The sequence below is a fragment of the Centroberyx affinis genome, unplaced genomic scaffold, assembly GCF_046629955.1.
Source record: "Centroberyx affinis isolate AG114_WGS23_722 - 3 ecotype Tasmania unplaced genomic scaffold, CSIRO-AGI_Caff_v1 ptg000202l_1, whole genome shotgun sequence".
NCBI lineage: Eukaryota > Metazoa > Chordata > Actinopteri > Beryciformes > Berycidae > Centroberyx > Centroberyx affinis.
Window position 1 is genome coordinate 282,091 of NW_027278894.1, and position 27,749 is coordinate 309,839.

At 46.7% G+C, this 27,749-nt stretch overlaps 1 protein-coding gene across 1 annotated transcript in view; it reads left to right on the forward strand.

Moving 5' to 3' along the window:
- Positions 1 to 27,749, forward strand: part of prex1 (phosphatidylinositol-3,4,5-trisphosphate-dependent Rac exchange factor 1) — a 94,552-nt gene that overhangs the window by 19,713 nt on the left and 47,090 nt on the right. The window contains exons 2-10 of the mRNA XM_071539113.1: positions 3,633 to 3,698; positions 3,925 to 4,047; positions 8,980 to 9,084; positions 11,977 to 12,078; positions 12,447 to 12,608; positions 16,618 to 16,751; positions 17,218 to 17,333; positions 19,691 to 19,840; positions 24,086 to 24,233. Coding sequence (XP_071395214.1) covers positions 3,633 to 3,698; positions 3,925 to 4,047; positions 8,980 to 9,084; positions 11,977 to 12,078; positions 12,447 to 12,608; positions 16,618 to 16,751; positions 17,218 to 17,333; positions 19,691 to 19,840; positions 24,086 to 24,233 — 1,106 coding nt within the window. The remainder of the gene's footprint in view (positions 1 to 3,632; positions 3,699 to 3,924; positions 4,048 to 8,979; positions 9,085 to 11,976; positions 12,079 to 12,446; positions 12,609 to 16,617; positions 16,752 to 17,217; positions 17,334 to 19,690; positions 19,841 to 24,085; positions 24,234 to 27,749) is intronic.

The window sequence follows — 27,749 nt, forward strand, 5'->3', positions numbered from 1 at the left end:
GATCTCTCTTTTTTTCCAATAACACCCAGTATTTTGGAAAGGGTGGCGCTTTCAATATTCACGTCACATCTTTGTGTCTGTGCTTTCCATGCAAATTGTTTTCTGTGACTTGATGATGGGCTGAGGATTATCTGAGGGTACAATCACACCTACAGTTGGTTTCCTTTGGTCTGAATCAAAGTGGAAAAGTTGACTTTGCACTTTTGTCTTTGGTTCCTTTATGTTCACGCTGCCCAATTACAAGCTCCCCTGCAACGTTAGCTAAGCGTGACGGTCTCTGCGACGCTCTCCTTCTCTGGTGTTCATACCAGTTCAGAACACATGAGGAAACAGCTGAATATGAGCATGAGTCCAGACTTCATTTTGTTCTGCTAGGCTTTCCAAGCATGAGGAACTGCTGACTATCAGATGTCAACATCCGTGTTTTGTGGTTGCTTCCTATAGTTGGTTAGGATTACGTTCTCACTTCTAACGAACCGCACCTCAGTTTTCTTGGAGGAAGACCGAGACCTGCGTTTTCAGGCGTCTCGGTGCGATTATCTGGAGTTTGAATGGCATTGTTCTCTCCTGCCTAAATGACCTGAACTAAAGAAGTCGAAGCTCCAAAGTTAGAATAAACCGCTCCAAACATGCTTGGTGTGAACACCTCCTTACTGCGCTCCTCCTGAAGCCGGTGGCTCCCTTGTGACTCGAGGACAGAAAAACGCTTCCCCTTTTTCTCTTCAAATAAACTTGTGTGCTTTGCGATGGAACAATGCAGACAGCCAATACAACCCTGGGCGAGAACGGCCACGTCGGGGCGAGACCTGGACTGAAAGGACCTCTTTGTTGCTCCCTTCCCACCATCCACCTCACCCACCCCACCCCCCACCCCCCCTCCTACCGCCACATCTGTGTGGCACATTTTGTCTTGCGAGTGAATCTCGCCTGGACGGTAGCAGCACAGGATGTCAATCATGCGTGACTGTCTGGATACTTGGGAGTTTTTACCTCACCTTCTGTTCCATCCAAACAGGACTGCCGCTTTTCCTTTTTTTCCCTTCTTTTTTCCTCCCTCTCGCCCAGCTCTCTGTTGGAGTCTCCTCCATCCGAAAGAGACTGAGGAAAGCCTTGTTTCCTGGCCTGTCTTGTCCTCCCTGCCAGGGGGCAAATCTCTCACATGAGCGACTCCTCCAGTGTGGACACGGTACAAGTTGCCATATGGGAGATTTAATTAGTGTATGCCTCAAGCACAATCGGCCCTCCTCCCAAAAACCAGTCAAGAACACTACAACTACCACTTCCCTTTATAACCGGCTTTAATTAGGTCCCAGCGCACTGCTAAAGACCTTTTGCCTTCTATTTTGGTACGACCTGGGTAAATGCTAGTTAGGGGAAAAAAAAAAAAAAGCTGGAGCGAGTCCTCCCAAAGTGTTAGGTCTCGAGAGGAAACGATATCACAACTGCCTGACTGCCTGCTTGGCTGCGCTCTATCTTTAGAGCCGATGTGTGATTACAAGTGTCAGTCTTTCATTATAGGCAAGCGAGTTAAGTAATATATGCGCACATCTGTGCACATGTTGCATGTGTGCCTGAGGAGAGCATGCAAGGTTTTTTTTCCTCTCACGTCTGTGGACACTGTGTATGTGTGTGTGTTTGTGTGTATAGATGATAGTGCTGCTTACTGCATGGTGGCTTTGGGTTGGTAGGTGTGAAGCAGGCAAGGGGTCCGCATGGAACAACAGCAGTGAGCTTTGCCAATACTTTTACATTTAGTCATCGAGCCCTACACTCCCCCCCCCCCCCCCACCCCCCCACCCCTCTGTAACACACTTCTTCCACGTGGCAAGCTATCAATTTTCAGACTCGAGACGCCGAAGCGGAGGCAGACGCAGGCGAAAAGGAGGAGACTTGCCAGACGACGGAGGCGAGAAGGGTAGAGACGGAGAGACTGCTTTGGGGATACATATCTCCTCTCCCCGTATCCCTTTGTTTTCAAGGCAGTATTGACGTCTGGAGATGAGGCAGGCAGTCAGACTGCGACGAGTAAAGTGGCTCAGACACAGAGAGAGAAACGCAGAAAGAGGAATGGGGAATAGAGAATGAAAGAAACTGTTTGCAGATTCAGTTCCCTTCTCTCCATCACCCCCCTTTTTTTTTTCATCATTCAGGATTTTGAGTGGCAGGTTAAAGCTCCCTTAGAGGCTGCCATGTACACGCACACACACACAAACTCACGCACACACACATGCAAAGCTCAACTTGACATGAGCTTATTATGGTCCCCTTCAGTGAAATGGTGTGTGAAGACGCTGCGACAATGAGCCAGTTATTTCAGGTGGTGTCTCACAGCTGAATGCGCAGGTACCTTGGCCCCCGCTACAAAAGATCCATACACTGAGCGTCTGCCGTCTGCCATCAGAAGACAATGAGAAAGCGTCTGTCATATAGTGGGAAGCCGTACAGAATGGTAGCCGAGGGACAGTGAAGCCAAACAACTGTCATGCATCTATCTCTGCTACCAAGCAAGGCGGTTTTCCGTGAAGGATGTGAGCGTGCTTTCACATGAGTGTCCTCCTGCTCATATGCTCGTGTGTTTATGCTCATGCATCCATGTATCCACCTCCCAAAGCACAGAGTGCATACCAAATGTGAAATAATCAGTGGAAGGAAGCTGGACTTCCAGTTCCAGACCACGATATATCAAAATTCAATATATCACAAACCACAAAATAGCTGTCAAAATTCAATATATCGCAATGTGACAATATGTATCGTCACATTGCGATATATTGAATATGACAATTTGACAATATGTATCGTCACATTGCGATATATTGAATGCTACAATATATCGCAATGTGACAATACATATTGTCACATTGTGATATATTGAATGTGACAATGTGACAATATGTATCGTCACATTGCGATATTGTCACAGTGCGATATATTGAATGTGACAATATATCGCAATGTGACAATACATATTGTCACATTGCAATATATTGAATCTGACAATGTGACAATATGTATCGCGGAGCAGAAAAAATAATCACGATATTAGCTCCATTTTATTCTTCTGTAGTAAACACAGCAATCATGAATGGCTTGTGTATCATCATCATCCAGATTGTATTATTTGCACTTTGTGATGAGATTTTTAAATTGTTGTTTCCATTCTAGCAAGCCAATGCCATCGCTAGAAAGTTTTGTGTCTCAGAAATAAACAGAATTCTGCATAGTCAGACTTTATATCTAGACTTTATATCTATACTTTTATATATAGAGACGTATATCTTCATATCGTCCCATCGCTAGACAGAACACATCAGAGCACTTGAGTGCAATCAAACCCTCTTAGGGCGTTCAAAAGTTTTTATGCTGTGCTTTTATTTTCTGAGACGCTCCTATAAGCATCTGTAAGTGCAAGTCACTGGGAGTGCTTACAGAGGTAAATGGAATGGCCAGCGCATTTACTGACACTCTTTTTTTTTTTTTTTTCTTCCTTTTGTAAATATAACACAGATGATCTTGTGGCTAAGAGGCTTTTTAAAAAAAAAAAAAAAAAAAACTCTCCTGCTGCTGCATCCCACTGCGAGTATCAACAATGAATTTAACCACAACTGCCTCGTTTCTGTTTTTCTCCTCAGGCGTTTCTGCACCGAATCCGGCAGACCGCAGATGACCAACAGTGTCTCTCACCCGAACACGTCAAGGTATGACTGGCGTTCGAGTTCCTTCTCTAACCGAACTCCGCTGCATAAACACCCTGAAGTCCCAGCGGATTTGAAATTTCAGCTTTTTGTTTTTCGGGGGGCAATGAATATCATACAGAGATGATTGAAAAAGCTAATATTTGCTATTTATTCTTCAATTTCCCATCCCTCCTCCTCTCTCTCTCTATCCCCTCCATTTCCATATCATCCCCCCCCCCCTCTGTAGATTCTGTTTTCCAACATCGAGGACATCCTGGAGGTGCACAAAAAGGTGTTATCCGCCGTGGAGGCCACTCTGCAGCCCGAACCGCATCCTCAGCACGCCCTGGGACAAGTGTTTCTCCAGTTTGTGAGTGACACACACATGCATGCGCGCGCACATACGACAACACGCATACTATGTCAGCATGCAAACACACACGCAGAGGCACATGTGCGTTCCTCTTACATGCAAACGCACACAGAAACCCCTTTTCATGGGTTTCCGTAACCACAGATCCGGGAAAAGCGTGCAAAGCCTGCTGTGAAAAAAAACCCTTAATTCGCTCTTTCTCACATGCGCTCCCCCCTCCCATCTCCTACACACACACACACACACACACACACACAGAGAGACTACCTCCACCCCTCTGCCTTTCCTCTTTTTCCAAACAAGCCTGCATCCTGTCAGGCAAAAAGAGAGAGCCTCTCTCTCTCTTCCCTCCCTCCCTCTTCATCAACCCGTGCAAGGCTCTGTCTTTGGCATCTCCTCCTCTCTCTATCCATCCCTCCATCCATCCCTCCGCGGCTTCCTCTCCGCTCTGTGCCCCCCCCCCCCACAATCCCCCCGCCCTCCCCACTCCCCTCTGTTTGAACTCGTTTGGCCCCAGGGAACAAACAAAGAAGGGCCTGTGTCCGGGGAGGAAGAGATGGTGTGTCACTCAGCAAGGGGACAATGCCTCTACTGGTAGCGCTCAATCTCAAGCTCTCTCTCTCTCTCTCTCTCTCTCTCTCTCTCGCTCTCTCTCTCTCGCTCTCTCTCTCTCTGATTTTCACTTTCACTAAAACACGCAAACCCCACACACACACACAACAAGTTATTCCACCTTGTCAGCCTGTAGGACAGTATTTCAGTGGAACACTATTTACAGACTGCAGTTTCAGTTTTACAAACATGTTTCTCAGAGGCAGAGCTGCTCTGGAGGCAGAGATAATCTCATTGGTTGAGTTGCACATCAGTGGGCGGAGCCAAAGAACCACAGTTTTTCTGAGGGCACGTTAGCTAACTGGCAAGCTTTACTGGCAGAGATGAAACTGGTCAAACTATAAACAAAAAATCCAAATGGTAATGACTTCTTTTTTTCATTCACTCATGACTTTCATGGCATTCATGCTGATAGAAGGTCAGCAGGCTTGCTAACTAGCTTACCTAGATAGCTATCGGCTAGTATGGCTAGTTTGAACTTGGAAGGTCAGCTAGGCTAACTAGCTAACCTAGATAAGGATGGCTAGGTTGTATTTTTTCAGTTAGTAGTACTAGTCTACTACAACTACTACTTCTATCTACTACTAGTAGTACTAGTCTTCATAATATTAGCTTACCTCTTGTCATTTTCACTGGGCTTCAGTCTAACGCTACTTAGCCAGTCTAGCGCTACTTTGGCTCCGCCCACTGAGGTTTAACTCAACCAATGAGGTTATTTCTGCCTCAAGGAAATCCAACCTGCGCACTATTTGCTCACCCGGTTCACCACTCTGTAGTGAAACATCAGATAATCAATACTGATCTGTTCCATCTGCCTGCTTGTTGCGTGAATGACAGTTAATGACATCAGCGGGTAGCTGTTGAACGGGCTCATGCAGACGTGCCGTCACGGCCGTCAGAGGCGTCCTGGTCATCCCACAGAGAGTCTGTAAGGCCAAGGGTCAGAGCGGGGAATTGATTTAAGGAGCTCAACATGGTTTTTCCATCGCTCCGAGGTCAGACGGAGAGATAGAGAGGTCAGCCCGGATGGGTGATGGGGAAGCTGGTGGCGCTTCGCTTTCTAATTGAAGCGTTATGTCTGAAAGGAATGGTCTGGGTGTCTCTCTCTCTCTCTCTCTCTCTGACACACTCTCTCTTTCAGTTCCCTTCATATCAGCCTTTTCTGCCATGACAGGAAAGAAACCTATGTTGCCAAAGCAATATAGCGTATCAGTTCAGGTAATATCATAAGCATTAACAAATGACTAGTATTAATTAAACAAAGTCAATGAATGTTAGTGTTATTAGAAATAATAGTAAACATCTAATAATATTTCAATGCAATTATTCCATTCAATTAATTAAAACCCCTGTATATAGATATGCTTGAAAATGGAGGGCATATAGATATATAAAACAATATGTATGTGTGCGTGTGTATGTAGACATGGGTATAGTTGTATACACACACACACATATGTGTATGTCATATACACACACACACACATCTCACTTTTTTCTGTGTGTGGGTTTGTTCATGCCTTGTGGAAGTCTATCTCTTCATCTGTATCTCTTGTGTGTTTATGTATATGTTTCTGTGTGTGTGTGTGTGTATCTGTTACTATGTGTGCCACAGGGTTTGTGTGCCTGTCTGTTGACGCACTGAGCTTCCCACAGCCTCCACCTTTTGTTACTGTGTATCCATTACACTTCGCGCTCCAAACCTCCGTGACCTCTCTCTCCCTCAACACTGGCTCCTCTCAGCCAATCGGCCGGCCCCGTCTGGCGCCCTCCGACCCCGAGCCCTTGACCTCGGCCCGAGGTCAACGCCATGGCTGAGATTTGATTAACCCCCCCGCATTGTTCCGCGAGAGACTGTCTGCCACTCACGGCTAGGGGAGAGAAATGGGAAGATTCATTCCTCTGTTGCCAAGAGGGTTGGGGGGAAAAGAAAGAGCTCATCAGTATTAAAGAGCAAGGGAAGATCTTTTTAACTTTAACCAAATATTCATCTTGCTGACTTGAAGCAGAAATGCTGAATCTCAATTTCCTGCGAACACACCAACACACGCAGCTGTTTCAACCGCACCGGCATGCGTAGGATTATTCAAACGAAACAGATCTCACGTTAAAGGAGAATTCAGAGACATCAATATTTGCTCTGTTTCTGGGCGTGTGCCACCGAGGGCCACGCGAGAAGCAACAGTCATCTCCTTATGCACTTTCTGAACTACACTCATTATGCTTTGACTCCTCGGTGCGTGATATTGCCCTCTCGTGTAGCCTCTCGCCGTAACATTCCAGCGCCGGAGAATTAAAGCAAAAAAAAAAAAAAAAAGAGACTTATGTTTATCAAAAGGGACAAACCCGGCCTTTGAGCTATTCTGGGTACAAGTGATGTCCTTCAGAGCGGTCGTGGCGTTTTTAAAAAAAAAAGTTGACCCTGCGCAAATGAAAGGGGTCACATTTGAAGTCCCGGTAGAGCATGGAAGCTATTTAAGGAGCGCTCGGCTTGACTATCAAGTCGTCACGCGAGGAAAAGCTTGATTTCAGGCCTCGGCCTCTGACGTGCCAGTGTATCCAGGAACATGGAAGTGTAAACTGATAAACATGTTCCCTTATTGTTTGGGATGCTCAAATATTCGCCACACCCCGTTTTACGATAACCTGGAAACTCTTTGAGAAACCTGGAACGAGGTACCTGGGATATTCCGATATTATCTGGGGTACTGACGCATGTGAGGATGTTATCCTGTTTACTGCTGGGAAGAGAGCAGGTTATTAAAGGTGTGTATAAACAGTGTATCCTGAATGAGACTGTAACCGGGATATGAGCCAATATCCTGAATACGTAGAGAGAGAGAGTGGGAATAATCGACTTGGTTTGGTCCATTTTTGATGTCCATTTGCAAGTCTTGCCCTCCTGTCTCTCCCTCTAGCTGCGTAGTGTATTGAGTCAGTTTGACAGGATTTGGGGGTCTTGCGCCATATGCTGGCCCAGCTGTTGCTCCCAGTGGTGCTTTGGACTGGAGTCCCCTTTACACTCGTGTCATACATCCACAAAAGACTTGTAGCTCCCTGGTCATGGCAACGGCAGAGAAAGGGAGAGGTGGAGTTATATATATATATATATAAAGCCCATTAGCTTTTGTTTGGCTGCTGCTGTTGCCAGCCAGTGTCGGGGTTGCCATGCGAAACGGATGCGTGCACACATGCATTCGGCTGTGGCATATACTGTATGTAGTTTGTTGTGTGTGGGCGGTTAGGTTGCGGGGGAAGAAGGGGGGGGCGAAACCGCTACATAATCCTTTGGTGCATCCGTTTCTGTACAGGATGCTGGGTGGTTTAAATTTTTTTTTTTTTTTTTTTTTCGAGCGCATGAAAATTCAACCACCCAACTCTTCAGCAACAACAACAACAACAACAACACCGCCTGCCCCGTCAGTCTCAATAACTGATTATTGATTACTCCCTGGCCGAGCGAGGCCAGCTCTAAATGCGAAGCCCTCAGGCGAGCGGCGTTTCAGTCAAGGTTGCGAGGGCTCTCCTTCCGTTTTGGATTTCACTTACTGGGCTGTTTCGGATGACGGTTTTGGTTTCCAGACCCGGAGCTCGGACCACAGGCCCCACGACACTCGCGGGTTTCACATCCCCCAATTACTTTAGTATAGTACAGAACGCACAATAGGCTTAAATAAGCTTCAGGGTGTAAATTCAAGCGTATACGCCGTCGTCTACAGTACATCTGTATAAATAATGCATCTCAACCTATATCCACTGCCCCGGGTGTCATGTTACGAACTCTAATGAAAAAACGTCCCTTGGTGGCAAAAAGGCCGCTTCTCGAAAAGCTTCTGCATATTGACAGTGGAGTTGTTCCGCCTTGCTGCACAGTGTGACGCTACCATGGGGAAAAACAGGAAGCCTTTTATGGTCGCATGCTATTTATTTTGCCTGGTAGGCTGCAGAGTGCTCTCCAAAAACAGAAGTGTGACAAATGATTTCTATGAATACTTGTGCATAAAGAACAGAGAGCCGTGTCCGTGTCAGTATTTTTCTATTAGTTTAGGGTTAGGGTTAGGGTTGCAGTTACACTCTCTCATTGTAGTCTGGCAAGGCCAATTGCTGCAATTACTATAATAAGAATGATAATAGCTGCAGAACTACAATTGACCATAACTTTCCTTGCTGGAGTTTGACCTAGTCCTATGTCAATCTTCCTCACTGCCAGTTATCCCGGTGGAGTTATGCTTGAATTCTGCCTGCCAGCCAACAAAATATAATATAAAGTGTATCATCTGGGATTCTGACCTGTGTTTTTCCTCCTGTGTTTTGCAGAAGGGGAGTTTCTCAGTGTATGGCGAGTACTGCAGTAACCATGAGAAGGCCTTAAGACTTCTGATGGAGCTCAACAAGATCCCCAACATCAGGACCTTCCTACTGGTAAGACTCCCCAGCTTTACTTCTTCTACGTTCTACCGCTCCCAGTCCTCTCTTCTGATCTTGTCTTTTTATGAGCTCCCTTCTTCCTCCCTCTGTTATGATTTTTCCCTCTCCTATTCATTTCACTTAAGAGAGGTGAACTCTAGTTCCACTTTTTATCCTCCTCACCCCTTTACCTTATTTTCTTCCCGGGCCTCTTTACTACCTCCTTCCTTTTGCCCCAGATCCCTTTCCTCTTCTCTCCCTCGTTTCCTCTTTTGGTCTTCCCCCTCTCCATCCTCCTCCTTCTTCCTCCCATCACATCACCTCTATTTCCACATTAACACATGAATAAAGGACAGGAACCACAGCAAGGTCGGGGGGGGGGTTCTTCCACCACCCCCCCCCTCCCCAGGGCAGGACGTGACCGCCGTCAAGGTCACCCCTCGTCGCTGCCGTAGCGTTTTTTTCTGCCGCCAGCTGTTTCCGTGTTTTCGACACCCAAGCCGTCGGGGTCCCGGGACAATGAAGTCAGGATAGTGGCAGGGCCTTCTGAGCAGGGGCCCGGCCAATGAAGTCATCCACAGATCCCGGGCCAGCCAGCTGTGGACCGTTGGCAGCCGTTCTGAGATTGGCCGAGAGATCTGAGGCCCCCGTGTCCGTCGGTGCCTGATGGTTTTTCTTCCATGGCACTACTCTGACCCGCAGGACTGGGGACGGTGGGACCAGAGCATTTGCTGTGCGCTTGGGATATTTCGCTCCTCCTGGCCCGGTCGCCGAGTGGTAAATCGGTTCGGTCTGGCGGTTTTACGCGGCATCGATACGTCCAAAATGAATTTATTGCACAACAGCTGGCTAGACCTGCTCAGTATCATCTCAAGCATTGGACTCGCTCTTGGACTTTGTGAAGATTAAAGTCCCCATGAAATTAACTCCCATTGCTTTTCCTTCCTGGGAAACAGTGTCTCTTTAATGATGACCTCATGCTTCACCAGTAGGTGTACATATAAATTCCAACCAATAAAACCATCACAGATTTTTGAACAATCCCGCCCCTCTGCACCCCTCCCATCAAGTATAACTGCCTTTCTCTCCCTAACTGATCTCCCATTGGTTTACACTTTTGAATGAGCCGCCACTGCATTATGTCCCGCCCCCAACATCCTGTTTCAACAGGAAATGCATCAAATCAAGGAAGTAAAGATGCCGTTTTTATGGCGTCATTAGTGGGAAAAAAATGGCATCGGCTTGAAAACTGCACAGTAAATCAACCTGTTTCCGATTGAAGTCTTACCAGAATCCTCATCAATAGAATCAACGTGATTGATTCATTAAGAATTTGTGGAAGTGTAGTCCATTCAAAATATGTTGACTTACCAAAGGAAGGTGGTGATTGGTTCATTCTGAAATGGCAGAGCATGCACAATTTAGTAATCAGTTTTGAATTTACTCGAAATGATGACCATTGTGAATCGCTGTCAGTGTAATTAACACCATGGTGGCATGTGTTGCCATTGGCTTCTTTTCAGCCCTGCTTAATTCAAGTGGAGCTCTGTGGTGGCTTAAGCTATTTCCATGCTAATTGAATCGCACAGTGAAGGGAGCGTCTGAAATTGTGTGTCGAAACGAAGCGCTCATCGGGTCGGAAGAGAAGAAAGGGCAGAAGTGAAAGTCGGCTAGAAGGAGGTCAAAGTGAAGAGCGGAGGGAATTCTGGCTTCTGGGCCGGCGGATTACAAGTGAGCGGCAGACGAGAGGAAGAAACGAAAAGAGGAAGACGAGGACGATTTTGAAATTGGGGGGGGGGGGTGATTGAAGAGAAAGGCGGAGAGAGAGAGAGAGAGACTGTGAATGCATCGGTCTTGCCGGGCCTTCTGGAATCCGTGGAATCCTGAAGTTCTGCAATCATCGGCTGCGTTTCTACTTCTCGTTCCTCTCTTCCTCCGCTCCCTCGAGCTTTCCCCCCCTCTTCTCCCAAACAGCCGCTGCCAAAACGCCGCAAACACCCCCCCCCCCTTCCCCCCACTCTCCCCCCCACTCTCCCCTATTGCTCCGTTGCAGAGTCGGAAAGAAATTGGCATATGATTATCACGCTCGCCCCTCTAAACCGATCTCCGTTGCCGCCTCCTCCCCCCCCCCCTCCTCCAGCGGCGTATCTCGCATGGCTGCTTTTGATCTTTGATCTCGTCCCTTGAGCTCGTAGCGTTTTGACAGGCCACGCTCCTGCAAAATAGACGGCGCCGAGAAGCCATTACTGTAACTGTAACCCCTCACTTCTGAAGAAAGCCCTGTTCTTTCAACCGGTTCTGGGGGGAGCAATTTCTTGAAGCCCCGGCACAATGGTGGTTCTCCCTAGACACAGAGTAGAGAAACGTACCAGTTGTGGCCATGTGAAGAGTTTTGTTCTTCAATGAGAAATCCACAGTTTAGATACAGTATAATGACACTTCTGTTAACAAAAATTATTGTTGGCATCAAAATAAGACTAAAAATAGGTATACAAAAAAATCAGAAAACTGACATTACAGCTAGGTGTATGAAAACAAACTAAAACGTCTGCTTTCAAATTTAGCACAACTCAAATAAAAATGAGCCTTAATTCAGTTTAGCCTTTTTCAGTTTTAGTCTCTTCACTGTTGCCATATTGTGAGGGAAGCGTAGAGAGAATCATCTTGTAATGAACGGGCCCAGATCAATACATCGAAGCACAATTTTCAGTCAGTATCTGTAAAAAAAAAAAAGAATAAATAAAGGTATTTTCAACACACTTCATGCAGTATTGCCCATTGAAATGCTAAACTAACTGTATTTCTATTGTGAATCTCTCTTTCTCTCGTATGTCTAGGTGTACGTATATATGCAGTATATGTCTACAGCTGTGTGTTAAAGCCTGTGTGTTTGGGTTTCCTCCTCAGCACTGTATGCTATTGGGAGGGAAGAAAAGCACAGATATTCCCCTGGAGGGCTACCTTCTGACCCCCATCCAGAGGATCTGCAAGTACCCGCTACTACTGAAGGTACTGTGAGACTGCTGCTGTGAGACTAACACCATGCCCCTTGCTGTAAGAAAACAATACCAGTAGCCACTCTTGGGGCACCGCCGCCTGTTCAGACAACCGAAGTGCTCGGGACTTTCAGGGTTGTTGATCACTGTGATATCTGGCTTTCATAATCACTTTCTGGCCTGTAGTCTGTCAGTCAAAACTTTCCCTTCCGTTGGCATTTCAAGGCAATCTCCCCCCACCTACTCACATTTTCAACGGCTCAGTGATGGAGGACAGTGCCTCGAGCAGGCGACTGGCGCTGTTGCTGATAGAAACTGGTTAAGGTCATAGAGTGTAAAAATCAACCCCCCCCCCCTCTTCTTTCCCATCCTTGCCCATAGGAGCTGCTGAAGCGCACCCCTAAAAAGCACGCCGACTACCCGGCAGTGGAGGAGGCTCTGCAGGCCATGAAGGCCGTCTGCTCCAACATCAACGAGACCAAGAGGCAGATGGAGAAGATGGAGGCGCTGGAGCAGCTGCAGTCCCACATCGAGGGCTGGGAGGTGAGAACGAGAGAGAGAGAGAGAGAGAGAGAGAGGTGAAGAGGTGAAGTGGAGGAGAGGAGAAAGCAGTTATGAGGAGATGAGACAGGGAAGAGGAAAATAGGAGAGGAATCGCTTGTTTGAGAGCTGAAACCTTGAGAGAAGAAGGCATGAAGTGTGTGTGTGGGGCGAAGCCTGGGAAGTGCTGTGACATTTGGAGGGGGAAAATCAGACGGAAAGAGAGGGGGGAAGAGGTAGAGGGTGCGGGAGAGAGACGGGGAGGGAAAGGTCCTGCTAAATGGACTTTTAATAGAGCATCCTCCAGTGCACGAACCTGTCAGGGTTTCCGAAAAAAGAAAAAAGAGAGAAAGGCCCTCCGCCCGCCACCGTGACAAAAACCAGCCAGACCTCGGCCGCTTCCCTCCTCCATCTATCTTAAGAGTTAAGCGCTCGCCGCGGCCAAAATCGGCCCCCGCTCGGAGCGCAGGGGCCACGGGACCGGGGGGCTTGGGAAGGGTCCCCCCCCCCCGCTGCATTTTTCACGCCTCCCTCACCCGCCACAACGGAGGCCTTGTCCTCAAGCGGGCACCAACGGGGACAGTCTGCCCACTCGGGGGGGCGCCGAGGGGTGGGGGGGAGGATGCCAACAGGCACACGGCCCAATCAGGAGAGACTGAGGAGGCCGGGCTGTAGACTCACATGCAGAGAGAGAGAGAGAGGGCTATATGAGGGGACTTTTGGATGAGGGGGAGAGAGGGAAGAAAAGTGACCGAGGGAACCGGAGAGTGGGCCTCGCTGGGGCATCCCTCTATCCGCCTGCCAAAACGGACCCCTTCTCTCCCCCCTTCCAGTGTCACCATTTGACCCCGACGATTGTTTGCCCACCAAAGCAACACAAAACAAGAAGCCGTTGTTTATTTCGTACGGCGAAAGATCATGGAGCATGTTTTCTGTTCCCTCTAGTGATAAATCATTGACATGTCCCACAATTCTTTATTTTTAGGGGGGCGTTTCTGCTTTATTGGATAGTTTACAATGGAGTTGGGATGGGACGATATGCTTATCTCATGATATGATTCAGTACGCGATATGGGGTTCACGATTCGATACAAAGTCTGACCAAGTGAGCCACCATGATGCCCCCGATTCTTTATATTTACGTCTCAAATTGAACCCGCTCCCACAGTAAGTGCATTACCGCGAGTGGATCACTTTCAGATTGGTGCTGATGGTCTCTCACGTAAATGGCCAGTCTGTTGCGAACTGAACATTAGCGGCTATTATACCTGAAATAACATTAACCATTAAACAGACCAGCATGCCTCACTGGGTCAGAGCCAAAATCCACAGTTTTCTTCAGTCTACCCTCGAAACGGGACGCAAATCCGATTTCGTTTTCGGGGGGGGAAGACCTCGAACTGACACTGTTATTTTTTGCCGCCCCCCCCCCCGAGCCTCTTCGTTTCTGTTTCCCTCCCTCCCAATAGCTCGGTCGACGGCTCAGAGAGGCGCTCTACCCCTCCCCCCCTCCCCCCCTTCCCTCCCCCCACAGAGCCTTCCATCCTAACAGCATTAGTCTCACTCTTCTCCCCATCTCTGCAGCCACTCTCCGGGCTAATCACCTCCAGCCCTAATGGAGGAGGCCGCCAGTAGTGCCGATTCAGGCCCAGACGCATTACCGCTGCTCGGATACACCGCACGCACACACACACACACACACACACACACACACACACACACACACACACACGCATTTGTACACGTGCGCGCTCGCGTCGGCATTATAAATGCATGAAAGTGTACGCATGCTCTCGCACACACATGCACACACTCACCCCCATCACAGAGGCATGCCATCCCCCCCCCTCCACACACCTCACTTCAAGGCAGTTAACATGAGGTTGAATCGATCGGTCTGAAACATTATCCCATGCCCAGGCTCCAGTCGGCATCCACCTCGGGAGAAAGCTCAGAGAATCATTTTTCTCTGTATGAACTCGGGAGCAGTGAGCGTCCGTCATAAATATATACTCATGGGAATCAATTATGGACGCTCGAGAGGAGAGGGGGGGGGTGTGTGTGGTGGGCGAGGGTTTCTGCAGGTCTCTGGTGGACCCATGTCAGAGACATCAAAGAGTGCGGGTGAAGTCCAAATGTGTGTGTGTGCGTGGAAGGCGGGGGTTACTCGACAAGCCAACAGGGAGGTTGTCCCAAGTCCACACATGGGTGTACTTAGTTCCAGATGATTTGGAGTGGAACGATCCGTTTAACAATGAGCGATGAATTTTTTTTTTTTTTTTTTTTTTTGATGGCCCTGTTTTGATGTGCCTTTGTGCTCCAAATCTCCAAAGTCATCCATGTTAACTGAGACCTTTTTTACTGGGTTGTTTGAATCCAAATATCGGGCTGAAGACTCAACCAGCTCTCATCTCTTATTCACAGTCTTGCCAGGGATCATGTGTGTGGGTGTGTGTGGTTGCTCATGCATGCATCTATATCTCTGCATGTGTATATATATATGTATCGGCGTATATCTGTATCTCTAAGAGTGCGTTCTGACCTCTAGCTGAAAAGGGCAAAAAAAATAAAAGCCTGAAAATGTTTTTTCTGCCTTAAGAACATAATTGGTCCTGAAGTTCAGCCATGTTGTGAAAAGGTTAATTGGATGCCATGCTGTGGTGAATCAACAAGGCACATTTGACAGATCCAGAATGACATCATCAGCCTCATCATCCGAGATCACAAAGTGCGCGAACTCTTGATGAAGAAAACTAGGTCTAAATTGAGAAAAGAAGTAGGCTACTGCCTGATTCGAGATGATCAGCACAATTCAGACAACTCAATACTGAAAACCTAGTATTAGAAGTTGAATTGAGTAACACTGTATAGTTTAGCAGGGTTTTACGGTAAATGAGGTGTTGTATGTCCGCTGTGTATAGCCTGCAAAAGCCTAGTGTCTTGTTTCCGGTGTAAAAAGGAGCCTGTGGTTTAGGGCCTCTACCTGTTTTTCTGCAGTGGTTCTGTAGAGTTGAACAGGTTGCGGTGCACTGCACAGCGGATAAGAAACTGCTTTAAAGGAAGAAATGCTGTGATGGTGGCACATACTGATACTGATCTCCTGAAGCAGTGCTGTAGATTTGACAGATATATCACCTTGAGATCTGTTTTTTTTTTTTACTTTCCAGTTGCGGTCACGGAGGAACAAAACATTTCGATGAGGTTTTACTGCGGGACTTCAGCACTCTGCCAGAGCAATGTCGAAACTCTGACACTGCTGCCATAACACACGATAACAGCGGATAACAAGCCTTAACGCTGACTTGCCATGTTTATAATATTTTTCCCTCCTCTGCGCATGTATTTGTGTGTTTGCATCACGAGAGGAGAAGAAAAAGTCTTTGTTTGTGCATTAAAACAGGGGGTCCCACGGGGAGCTATATCTTGGCCGCCGCAGTAGTTTTTCCCCTCCTATTTCGGTGTTCGGTGCTTCCCGTTACCTTGCGCTTACACACTCCCTGAAAGCCCCAGTTGGAGATAACCCTGCTGTTCGGCTGGGAAGCCCTCCAGCTAGTGTGTGTGTTGACAACGCTCAGTGCGGCGAGGCTCAGTTTTGGTTTTACTTGTCAAAAGTTCAGGGATTGAGTAAGGTTAGGCTAACTGTCTTGGCAGAGAGGATTGTGTGCACTTACTGCTTTTGCTCCACAGGCTTTGCAGTCAGTGGGAGTAGATTGAAGCTGTGTGTGTGTGTGTTGGGATGGGGGGGGGGGGGCGGGAGGGGGGGTGATGCTGTGCTCATTCCTTCCTATCATTGACAATGGAATGAAAACAGATTGTTCACAATGTCGCAGCTGCGTTTCATATTGTTTCACCGAGGCTGTGAACTCTCGGAGTCGTGCGGCAGACAGCAATGTTTTGATTACGTCTCCTCCATTTAGACTGCAGCAAGTGATTCCAGCACGTGGCCACGCAGACTCCCTATCGGTCGTGGATCTCTCTCTCTACCCTGGTCTTTTTGTGTTTTTTCCTTCAGGGAACCAACCTGACGGATATCTGCACCGAGTTGCTCCTCCACGGAAACCTCCTGAAGATCTCCGCGGGCAACATCCAGGAACGGGTCTTCTTCCTGTTCGACAACCTCCTGGTCTACTGCAAGAGGAAATCCAGGTGAGAAATGAAGCGGCCCTAACCCTAACCCTAACCGGAAAGCCGTAGCTACCTGTGGAACGTATCGAGGGACAAGGAATAAGAAAATTGCTCAAGAATAGTTTTTATTACGGGATAATGTACGTACATATGTGTATAACGATACGTACGTACGTATCGTTATTGGATTTTACTTCAGCCCAGTACCTACGGATGATGAACATATGACTAAAACTTCACTCTTGACTGGAGAAATAGCCTCCTCCTAGAAAGAAGCCAGACATGGAAAATTAGAACTAATGTCCAAATTCCTGTTTGCGTAGACAGGTCATTAGTATGCAAGCAAAACAAAACGACCTACGTGCGTCTGCAGCCGCCCATACCTCCGCCTGTATGAATGTGCGTCCTTTTTCTTACAGTCGCACTGGCAGCAAACGGATATTTTCCCCTGCCGAGTGTAAACGCAGCGTTGTGTCTCATTTCCTAGGGTTTCTGGCAAGAAGTCCACCAAGAGGACCAAGTCCATCAACGGGCCCCTCTATGTGTTCCGAGGCCGCATCAACACCGAGGTGATGGAGGTGGAAAACGTGGAAGACGGGACAGGTTTGTTTTTGCCAAGTCGAGCAGCGTTACCCTTGGAAACTGTCTCAATGTCCATTCATCCATCTTTCTCTGAGCAATCGGTCAACCATGACCCATTTGTCCCTGGTTGTCCCTTACGTAACGGCTGTATAACTTCAGTTTGACTTCAGTTGACACAGAAAACAGTGCAGTAATAATGATAGTGACTGCTTCAAAAGGGGGCTGTTAGTGCTCATTTTCAGTTTCTGGATGTGCTCGAAGGGTGGATGATATGAATCTGGTACTTGTTGACAGTTTGGGTGGAGTAACGCATTTGCACCTAGTTTCACACAGGATGCAGCATCGGCCTCATCTACCACCTTTTGATGTCAGCTATTCAGCGTCGGGCCTCGGGTGTTGATACAACTCGGCGATACACTTGATCCACTCCGTATTTGCGAAGATAGTGTGCCAAAGCCAAATGTCTCACCTCTGAGCTGGTTGTAATGCAGCTTATTTTGCTGTTGCGGTTCCTCGCAAGGCACCATGCCGGGGTTGCTTGTTTGGCCTCGGGGGGGGGGGGGGAAGAAAAAAAAAACACACTCCGTCTTCCTCTCTCTCTCACGTTTCCTCTTTTTTTTTCAATTCTGTGCTAGCAGAATAGCTTTGCAAGCTCACATGACCTTTTTTTTTTTTCACCCTCTCGACTGTTGGCTGTCACACTCGGGCCGCTGAAGGGGAAACCACACAGAAAAACATGCCTGATTCGCAGAACTAATGGGTCCAGTGTGCAAGATGTGTTACTTACTACGTGCACCCCCAGATTAAGGGTTATCTGATTGTTTGAGTGGGAAAGATATGACTAAGTGGTATTGTGGTTGGGGTCATTTACTAAAAAATACTGACAGAAAAACATAGTTTGTGTTTCAGTAATAAGCCGATGTTCATAAACTACACACTGCAACCTAGAAAGCCACATACTAATAGAATTTTACACGTCATAACCCATATACACTGTGGGCCTGTTGTTATTCATGTATTGTAAATCGAGTGCAAGGCTGTTACCTGCCACACAAAGAAATGTCACCACGTCACTGTGAGTCATACACTTCTCTATCAGATTTCACTGGAATTCATCTTTTTTTTTTACATTTGCCGACAAACAAGACTAAGAATACGTGCCTCTCCAACCCCCCCCAACCCACTTCCCTGCTCTCCCAGGACAGCAGGAGCTGCTCCCTGTGGGGTCTGAGGTATCAGATCTATTTATATGACCTTTTGAGCGTAAGACTAATGCACCCCATTACCCAGGGCCATTCATTATTCAGCAGATATTCACCTGCGGCCAAATGGATGATAAAATTAGAATGGGGACAAGAGGGGAAAGAGGAGAGGTTTTTTTTGTCGAGTCAGTGGAAAGATTCACTACTCTCATGGTGCAACATGTTTGTCTTCTTAATTAGCTTGTAAATCTTTGCATGACTGGCAAACCCTTTTACATGGTGTATGCGTGTGGTTTTTGTGTCTAATTATCTTTAAAAAAAACCCAATTTATTCTTTATCTATCCAAATTAGTCCAGTTGACATCAAGGTTCTTTTACAAGAAAACCTGGCTAAGGCAACAGCAGCAGCTTTACAGTAGTGACAGACAGAAAAATGACCTAAAAAATAAATATTTCATCATAAATAATAGGTAAAATAAGAGAAAGTGAGAGGAAGAGACAGAGAACGAGAGACACAAAGCAGAAACAGTGAACCTTAGAGAATTTGCTGATCAACCTTCACATAGTTCGAACAACTATTTCAATTCGTTTCTTAGTTGAAGGGTAACTATATCCCTAAGTCTCAAATCCTTCCACAGTGTGTTCCACACAGAGGGAACAGAGTTTCTCATTATAAAAGTGATGTAAAAACATGAATGTGTCTGCAGCCTTAAAATCTTGACTAACACATACTCCAATATGGACTAATATGGGTTTTTGAAGGATGATACCATTACCGATATTTTGGACTGAAGCTGCCGATTTTGTGCTGATATTCATTCCATTTTCATGCCAAAATTTAAGTATTATGTTTTCCCCTGAACTCTCCATTGAAACCCAGGACAATAATAATGCAAACAAACTTTATATCCAATCAAACTGTTAGAACCAGTTCAGGTTAAGGGCTTCCCATAGACAACTAGTGTAGTATTGATCATTTATACACTAAATATGTAATGAAACGCACATGCATCATATCCATCTTAATGGAGGTGGACGACACTCACTGGCAGATATCCAGTTTTTAATATAAAGCCATAATAGGCCTGATATAATGGCAAATTGATACATTGATCTAACCTTACTCCTTAACCTTTTAATGTTTTTGATGACACCCATTTTTTTTTACTTTGGCAGCCGACTACCACAGCAACAACTACACAGTGACTAATGGCTGGAAGATCCACAACACGGCTAAGAACAAGTGGTTTGTCTGCATGGCCAAGAACGCTGAGGACAAGCAGAAGTGGCTGGACGCCATCTTGAGGGAGCGGGAGCAGAGAGAGAGTGAGTAGTCCTTGTGTTTTTAAAGAGTGTTTTTTATGGCATTTCTGCTTTATGGGATTGAATACAACAGAAAGAGAGAGACAGAAAGGGGTTGGGGGAGAGGTAATCTGTGAGATCCTTGTTTTTTTATTGTAACAAACCAGGATTTTCCCCCAGGAAAGACCTACCAGACACCAGGTGTTTAGAACAGCAAATGTAAAAGCTTTGATGAACTGGCTATAGGTTGAATCCACAGAACTTGAATTGATAGAATGGTCCTACTACTGTTTGTCATGGTAATTTGGCTAGTAGAGCATAAAATGGCGATTATGAAACTTTAAGGGTTAGTTACTATGGTGACAACGCAATTCTGGCCATTAAGGCCGTAAAGTCACACTTGCTTGAGAACTGAGCAGATGAGTCTGTTAGCAAAACTCCGCTGAAAGCTAACGTTAGCGACGAGGCTAACATAGCTTTATCACAGACTGTACTTCTCTCTCTAGCTCTTCTAGTCATTCTAGTCTAGTCATTAGCATGTTAGCAATCCATGGCAGCCAGGAAAGAGAAAAGCTGCTTTGGTTCTTGCTGTAAAACCTCTCAGCTCAGTGACTTGCCGTAAGTCGGTTTATACAGAAGCTAGTCCAACGAAACACATCAAAATGGGCGCCATTTCAACCATCCAGGAACGTTGATTTGAATGGGAATGACCATTCTATCCATTCAAATTCTGTGAACTATTCTGTTATTACAGTGATGCAGAGTAGCAAACTGGACATTTATTTCAATGAAATGTCGCACAATATTGCTTTAACCAAAAAAAAAAAACCTCTATATCTCTCTCCTTAGCTCTTACATGATCATTCTACAGTCACAGGAATGCTATAAAGGCACTGAAGCTTTGACCTTCGCACCTTTGCATAAGCGTGTCAGCTTAATGTCTCAAATATAAAACAAAGAGGCTCCCTCAGTTGGCACATAGTAATGACTGTGGACGTGGCTATGACCTGGATTGCCTCGTTTGTGTCCTACGGTTGTGTCCTACCTTGAACACGCTGGCCCAGCATTTTGTTTCATAAATAGAGGCTTAGGTGACATGACGTCTACCGCCAGCCCGGTCAACCTGCGCAACAAAGCAGAAGCTGGCACAGCAACGTATTGTTTACACGGAAAAAGTCAATTCCTGCTTACAATGCAGCCGAGGTGTTAGACTAATCAAAGCCTCGAGTGGGAAGCGAGTGTTCAATCAAACGTCTCATTCACACACAACACGAGGTGCGCTAAAAACAGCATCTTCGATCTTGGCCAGCACTTGAAATAGACTTGCTTTTGCTTGCCAGGGAAAGAGAAGCTCAACGGGGGAGGATGGTACCAAAATTAATTAAAATCAGGAGCATCTATTTTTACTGTAATTGAACTCTTGGTATGTCTAAACATCTGTGCAAGACATAGAAACTGAGTTGTATCTTTTTTTTTTAACAACCATACAATGATTTGACAGACCCACTGTGAAAAGGAAGCACTTGTCATCACTTCTGCTTTTCAACTTATTTGGAATTCTTCTTAAAGTGTATTGAACACAAAAAGATAATATGACAATCTGAGGAAGGGAGCATTTCCTTTAGATTGCTGATGTAACCTGATATTCTCATTGCTCCTTAAGTTGTTTTCCCTCCATAGTTTGACTTCCTTCTTTTGACCTAAAATGTGTTCCCACCTGTTCAGCACTGGCCATCTGTCTTTGTTATTGTGTGTGCATTAGAGGGTGTGAATAAAGCTTTGAAAGGCTTTGACCGGATCTCGGGGGTTGTAGACGACACGTCACCTGATAGCACTGATGGCTAATAATCAAAACTGATCCCAGCAGTAACAGGAGGCTCGAGAGTTCAGCTACACCTGTATTCTCGCCAAGTACAACTGTCACCTTAAATATTTCAAATGTCACTAATTAGCCTTTTGTAATTTGGACCGGACGCAAGTACACGGTCACAGCGGGGGTTCAAGGGTGCCGGCACCTGATCCTGTGGTGAAAGTGGAGGGTTACAGCGTATGAAGGAGTATGAAGGAGTATGAAGGAGCGTGCTGCGGCCGGCGGTGTTGGGTTACGACCCGGCGGAAATCGACCTGGGGCTAACAGATGCCAGATCAGTCACAGTGCCCAGTTTCCCCCCACCCCAGTCTAAACCCCGTTCTCAATGCTCTTACCTTTCTCTCAAACCCTTTGCTCCCATCTGGACAGCTACTCGATAATTCTTTACGTCCCCAATTTTCTCCCTCATCCCGCCCTCGCGCATTGTCGCATTCTCTCTTCCTGACACACCTTGTTCAATGCGACCTTTTCCGCGAATTGCCGCGGCCCTTCCCTCTATTGGACGCTCTGGCTCTCCTCAAACCCTCCCAAAGGACTTCCATTGTTCAACGACTGCCAGCTGGAGGTGCCTGGGTTTTATCTTATCAGATGTTTTCGTGGAAGTCGAGGGGGGAAAAAAATGCGTGGGTTAGATAATGTGATAGGGTACTAGCTTGTGCCAATGAGAGTGGGAAGATGAAGAGCAGCTCTGGACAAACTCCGACAGCTGGACCAGAAGCGGCGGGGCCTCCGCGTCGGGACAGGCCCCCGTCTGTTGTTCAATGACACTCATTGTTTAAGTCCGCTCCAGCTGCTGTCAAATGTAATCTAACCCCACCTCCATCAGAGGCTGCCAGTGCAGAGCCCGCCATTACGGAGCTGGAATTGTTTGAGTCCCACGCTGAAGTACGATCTCCCCCCCAAAGCCTCAACAGGAAAAAATAGGATCTTAAAGCGACAATGTGCAACTTTTCTCCTTGAGACAGGAAGTCCATTGTTAGTTCCGCCCCCCCCTCCCACTCAGTTGGTCACATTTCCATTCCACCACTTGTCACTTGTCTTGATTAGCTGTCATCTAGCCTGCGGCTGAGGTAACCGGCATCCATAAAGCCTCCACAGGCGGTGAAGAAGCAGACGCCGAACGCAGCCAATCTCCAATAAGAAAAGCAACACTGTTTTTGGCGGTTCTTTCTTTTCTTCTTGCTTTCCACCATTGTTGTTACTGCTATGGCTTCCTGCTCTATGGCTGCTAGCCTCGCCTTGATAGCCACAGCCAGCTCACTGCTGGCCGCACCCATATGACACAACCCCAGTAAATGGTGTACGTCCCGACATCATTGATAAGGCAATTTCAGGCTTTTAGGCATGAAGACACAGTGTCACAGACAGACAGATGTATAATATATCCAATTTATTTATTATTTTAATGACAAAAAAGTTGCATCTTGCACCTTAAAAGAGTCATTTTCACCGGTTTTGGATAGTGGACAGTATAGAGAGACAGTAAAGATCGGGGGAGAGAGAGAGGGGTGACATGCGGCGAAGGTCCCAGGTCAGATTTGAACCCAAGATGTCGCACATACATGGAATGCACCTTTGCCAATTGGACCACCAGGGTACCCCCGCATATTGCAGCTTTAAACTCATGTTTGTGAAGTGAAGTTTAGCGGCCGGATGAGTCTCTCAATAGAGTTAAGCGGCTCAGAGAGTCTCACGGTGCAGCTGCCCGAGTCCGAAAGCCTCGCAGTGCAGCTCCAGAGTTCATCAAGCCCCACGATGGAGTTAAGTGGCTCAGACAGGGAACTCCACGGAGAGGTTTTACCGGGGCAGTGGGCCTCACAATGGGGGCCCCCACATGTTCTGCCTCACAATAGAGAAATAATAGCCAACAGCCGCCACAGCGCATTGACAAACAAACACAGAAACGCGATTTTTTTGCCTCGGACAGATTAACATCTGGATTTGTTTCAGAAGGCGGTGGCAGACCCGAGCCGCCACGCTCCTTTCCTGCCACCATACCAGAACGCAACCAAGCCGTCCAGGCGAGGGCTTTGTCTCTCCTAACAGCCCCGTGACAGCTTTCCCCCCCGGGCTTCCATACATATGGATGTCTGGGGTTGCCGAGTGGAAATCTGTGTCCTGTAATGGGCCCCGCTGTGTTTTTCTTGGCATCGCGATGTGGTCACTGTTCTAGGCCCAGAATTTGTTTGCACGTTTACTTTCACTCCTCCATCTTCAGCCATCGGCTACAAAATAGTCAGCGTTACTGTTCTCACTGATCCCCGTGGAGCAGTTTCTTCAACTCTGTAATCCACTGCATAAATCCTTTGTTGTTCATAATTCAGCCTCAGCTGTTGGTTTAACAGCTGCCAAATCAACAAATACATTTGAATCTGATTTGTGTTCCTCTTGTTTTGTAGGTCTCAAGCTGGGAATGGAGCGGGACGCCTATGTGATGATCGCGGAGAAGGGGGAGAAGCTCTACCACATGATGATGACCAAGAGCCGGCACCTGATCAAGGACAGACGCAGGAAGCTCAGCATCGTGCCCAAGTGCTTCATGGGAAAGTGAGTTTGCCTTTGCCTCCTTAGCCCCCGGTTCATTTAGGTTCCAAGAATGTGACTTCAGTGCCATGCTAGGAATCGCCGTTCCCAGGCAGCCGTTCATCACAAGGACATCCTGACAAATTGTTATAAAGTAAGATTAGCAGGCACTTAAGAGAGCTGGTGCCCAGTCCTCCCAAGTCCTGGCAAAATGCCTAAACTGTTTTTATCACTGCATCCTCTTGTCCCTAATGAGCCACACTGTAATCACCTCTCAGACTATAGAAAGGGCTCCCCACACACTCATATCATCAAGCAGGCACTTCCTGAGTCAGCTGGGTTTTCTTGTTTTACTCACGCAATACACACAGACACACACACACACACACAAACTACCATCAGCATCCCAAGGCCCACTCAGTTGAGTAAGGAGACTCAAAATGATTTCCACTTCGGCTCAGAGCCAAAACGCTTTGTCAGGGGGGGGCTTGTATATTCGCTCCTATCAAACCGAGACGTGTGTACACACTCACACACACATCACACACACTTTCATTAGCGCAAGACCATCCCTTTTTAACTGAGGCTCTGCAACGAGCCGTTCCCCTTTCTGCCCCCTCAGTCTTTCAATGCCATGAATAGACAATGAGGGCCCTGCCTGAAGTTTTCCTCTGCGCCCCGTAGCTCCACACACACACACACACACACACACACACACACATACCCGTGTTTGTGAGATCCTGAGCAGCAATTAAAATTCTTCCTGGCACCGTTTTGGGGGAAAATAAACGAGGCAAGACCGCGATGGTGACTGATGACCGGTCTTCTAAAGAGAAACCAGGGAGCAAGCGTTTATGTCCATCCCCCATGTTAAATTGTATATTCTCGGGGAAAATCTGATGGACGACAACAGGGCGCGTGACTTCTATCCTCCTTGTTCAGTTTGAACGAATCACCCACTGCCAAGAAGCGGATGTAACAAGCTGCTTCAATATGTAATGGCGCTTCTGGGAGACGAGCTCCATCTCAGTGGCGTCACAGGTGATGCTCGTCTGGGAGTTTTCCACTTTCTGCCCGATATACCCGAGCTAGACGGTCTAGATCCCAAGGCCTTCCAGGAACTGCACTCTGCTACACTGTGTGTGTGTGTGTGTGTGTGTGTGTGTGTGTGTGTGTGCTCGTGATCATTTATGTACCAATGTGCATTAACATTGGAGTGTTTTTTTCCGCACTCTTCCTGCCTGTCAGCATCTAATGTATTAAGCCTAACCCTAAGAACAAGATAATAATATGTAAGGATAATGCCGCTTGCTGGTAGGGATTCAGTGTCTTGCTCAAGGGCACTTGAGCTTGCCACCCTGGGGGGTTTTGAACCCGGGTCCTATGGGTGAAGGGTGACCTCTCCAAGCACCAGCCCCCCCACCAGACGCTCTCTCCATCTATTTCTACCCTCTTTCACTCCCTCACCCACCGCTTTACCTCGTCTGCTACAGCTTTACTCCACTCCGTCCGCCTCTTTCACCCCTCCTCCATCCTCTCCTCCATCCCTTTCCACCATCTCCCTCTTTCCCCCCCTGCCTTTTATTACTCAATCATTTCCCGCTGATGAGTGCAGCCCGCATTAGCTCTGCATTCTGTCATTCTGATGAAATTATCAGCAAGCATAGTTTCAGAGGCTATTGCATTATATGGAGATGCTGAGTGCCGGGTCTGATAGCACTCTGTCATCTTGATAGCGTTAATTCCATCATTTGTCTGCCGTTCACCTCGGAAGACAGTCGGTGTTCTCGTTTAAACTCTCCTTACATTTCTTTATTGGATGATAATGGGCACTTTTTTGGGCATGCCAGTGCTCGCATCACATTATTATGGGTCTTTAAAGTGATAAAAGTTGAGATCCTCGTTTTTGTAATTATTATTTTGTCTCCAGCGTTGGTGCTGCCTTGTTTCTCCACTGCACTTCCCAGAGATCACCTGTCAATCAAACAGTGTGGGCGGGACTGTGACATCTTTCTCCTTGGATTTTCTGTTGATGCAGTTCGAGTTTCTCTTTTCTCTGTCTGTTCAGCCATGGTGGCTATCACTGCTCATGCTCACTACCCAGTTCTTCTTCTTCTGTTTATTCCAACAAACCAGAAATATAAAACACTTCCTGTGCAGCAGAGGAATTTTTCCCAGGAAAGAGCTACCAGACACCGGGTGTTTAGAGCAGCAAATTAAGAGTTTCCATCCAAAATGAGATGATAACCATTTAAACAAAATGACACCCACTCTCCCATACTGACTACTCGCAGGAAAGTTAAGCACATTATGGGTTAGTATTGAGGTTAGGGTGGAGGAGTCATCTAAAGGCATTTGCTTATAGAATAGTTTTTTGAGGAAGAAAATATTGCCAAAATGCTTATAGCAATCCCTTCAAATGTAAAAGCTTTCATGAACTGGATATAGGTTGAATCACTGTTGTGTTATAGCAGATAGAGAGGAGAAAAACAGACATTTACTTCCATGAAAATGTTGTGGATTATCACTTTAAAGGCACTATGCTCACACCTAGAATTTCATATTTGTGTTAAAGTTGAATAGTAAGATTGCATTATTAGCGATTGCACAACTCTATGAACTCTATGAAATCTGACTATTCACCAGTGAGCTTCCTCTCTGAAATGTGTACCTTGTGTACTTTTGCTTTTTTAATGACGAGGCCTCAAGCTGGGGCAAGAAGGAAGGAAGCCTCCACCATTGACTCACATATTTCCAATAGCTGACTGAGATGACTTCATCGATCGTGCTTTTGCAAAAGGAATGCGAGAACGGGCTTGCTACTGTCGCAGAGCTTCAGATACACACACACGCATACATGGCTAAAGTCTCTCTCTCTCTGTCTCTCTCTCTCTTCCCCTCTCTATCCTCCCTTCTCTCTACCCCTCTCTCGCTGACACACACACACTGTTCCTGCTCATCATATTAATTTCCACAACGGCTCTGTGTCCAAAATTAACCCGACTCTTACGTAAGAACCACACACACACACACACACTCTCCCCCAACACCCCTGCACATCCACTCGAGTCCCCTGTCAATGTCAATTAACAGCCACTGGCTTTGACAGAGATACACACACACACATGCAGAGAGATGAAGGGCACACACACACACACACACAAATGACACAGGCACAAAAACATATTTTCTCCTGGGCTTAGAAGAAAATGAAAGAAATCCTGCTGGGACTGACCCTCACACACACACACACACACACACACACACTCACAGAGGTCCTGGAGTGCAGTTGGCAGGTCGCAAGCAAGGATCTTATTAATTATGTTAAAATATTCCTTCTGTGCTTCAGCCAAACAAAAAGTAGTAGTGGCAGATGGCTCAAGGTGTCCGCGGTTCTGCATGAACTACAGTAGCAATCGTATGCTTTTAGCTCCAATTTACACACACACACACATGCACACACTCTTTGTATTGACATGCATGCTACTGTATGCAATCAGACACATGCACTCGTACAGTTTTTTGCATGACTTTGCTTGT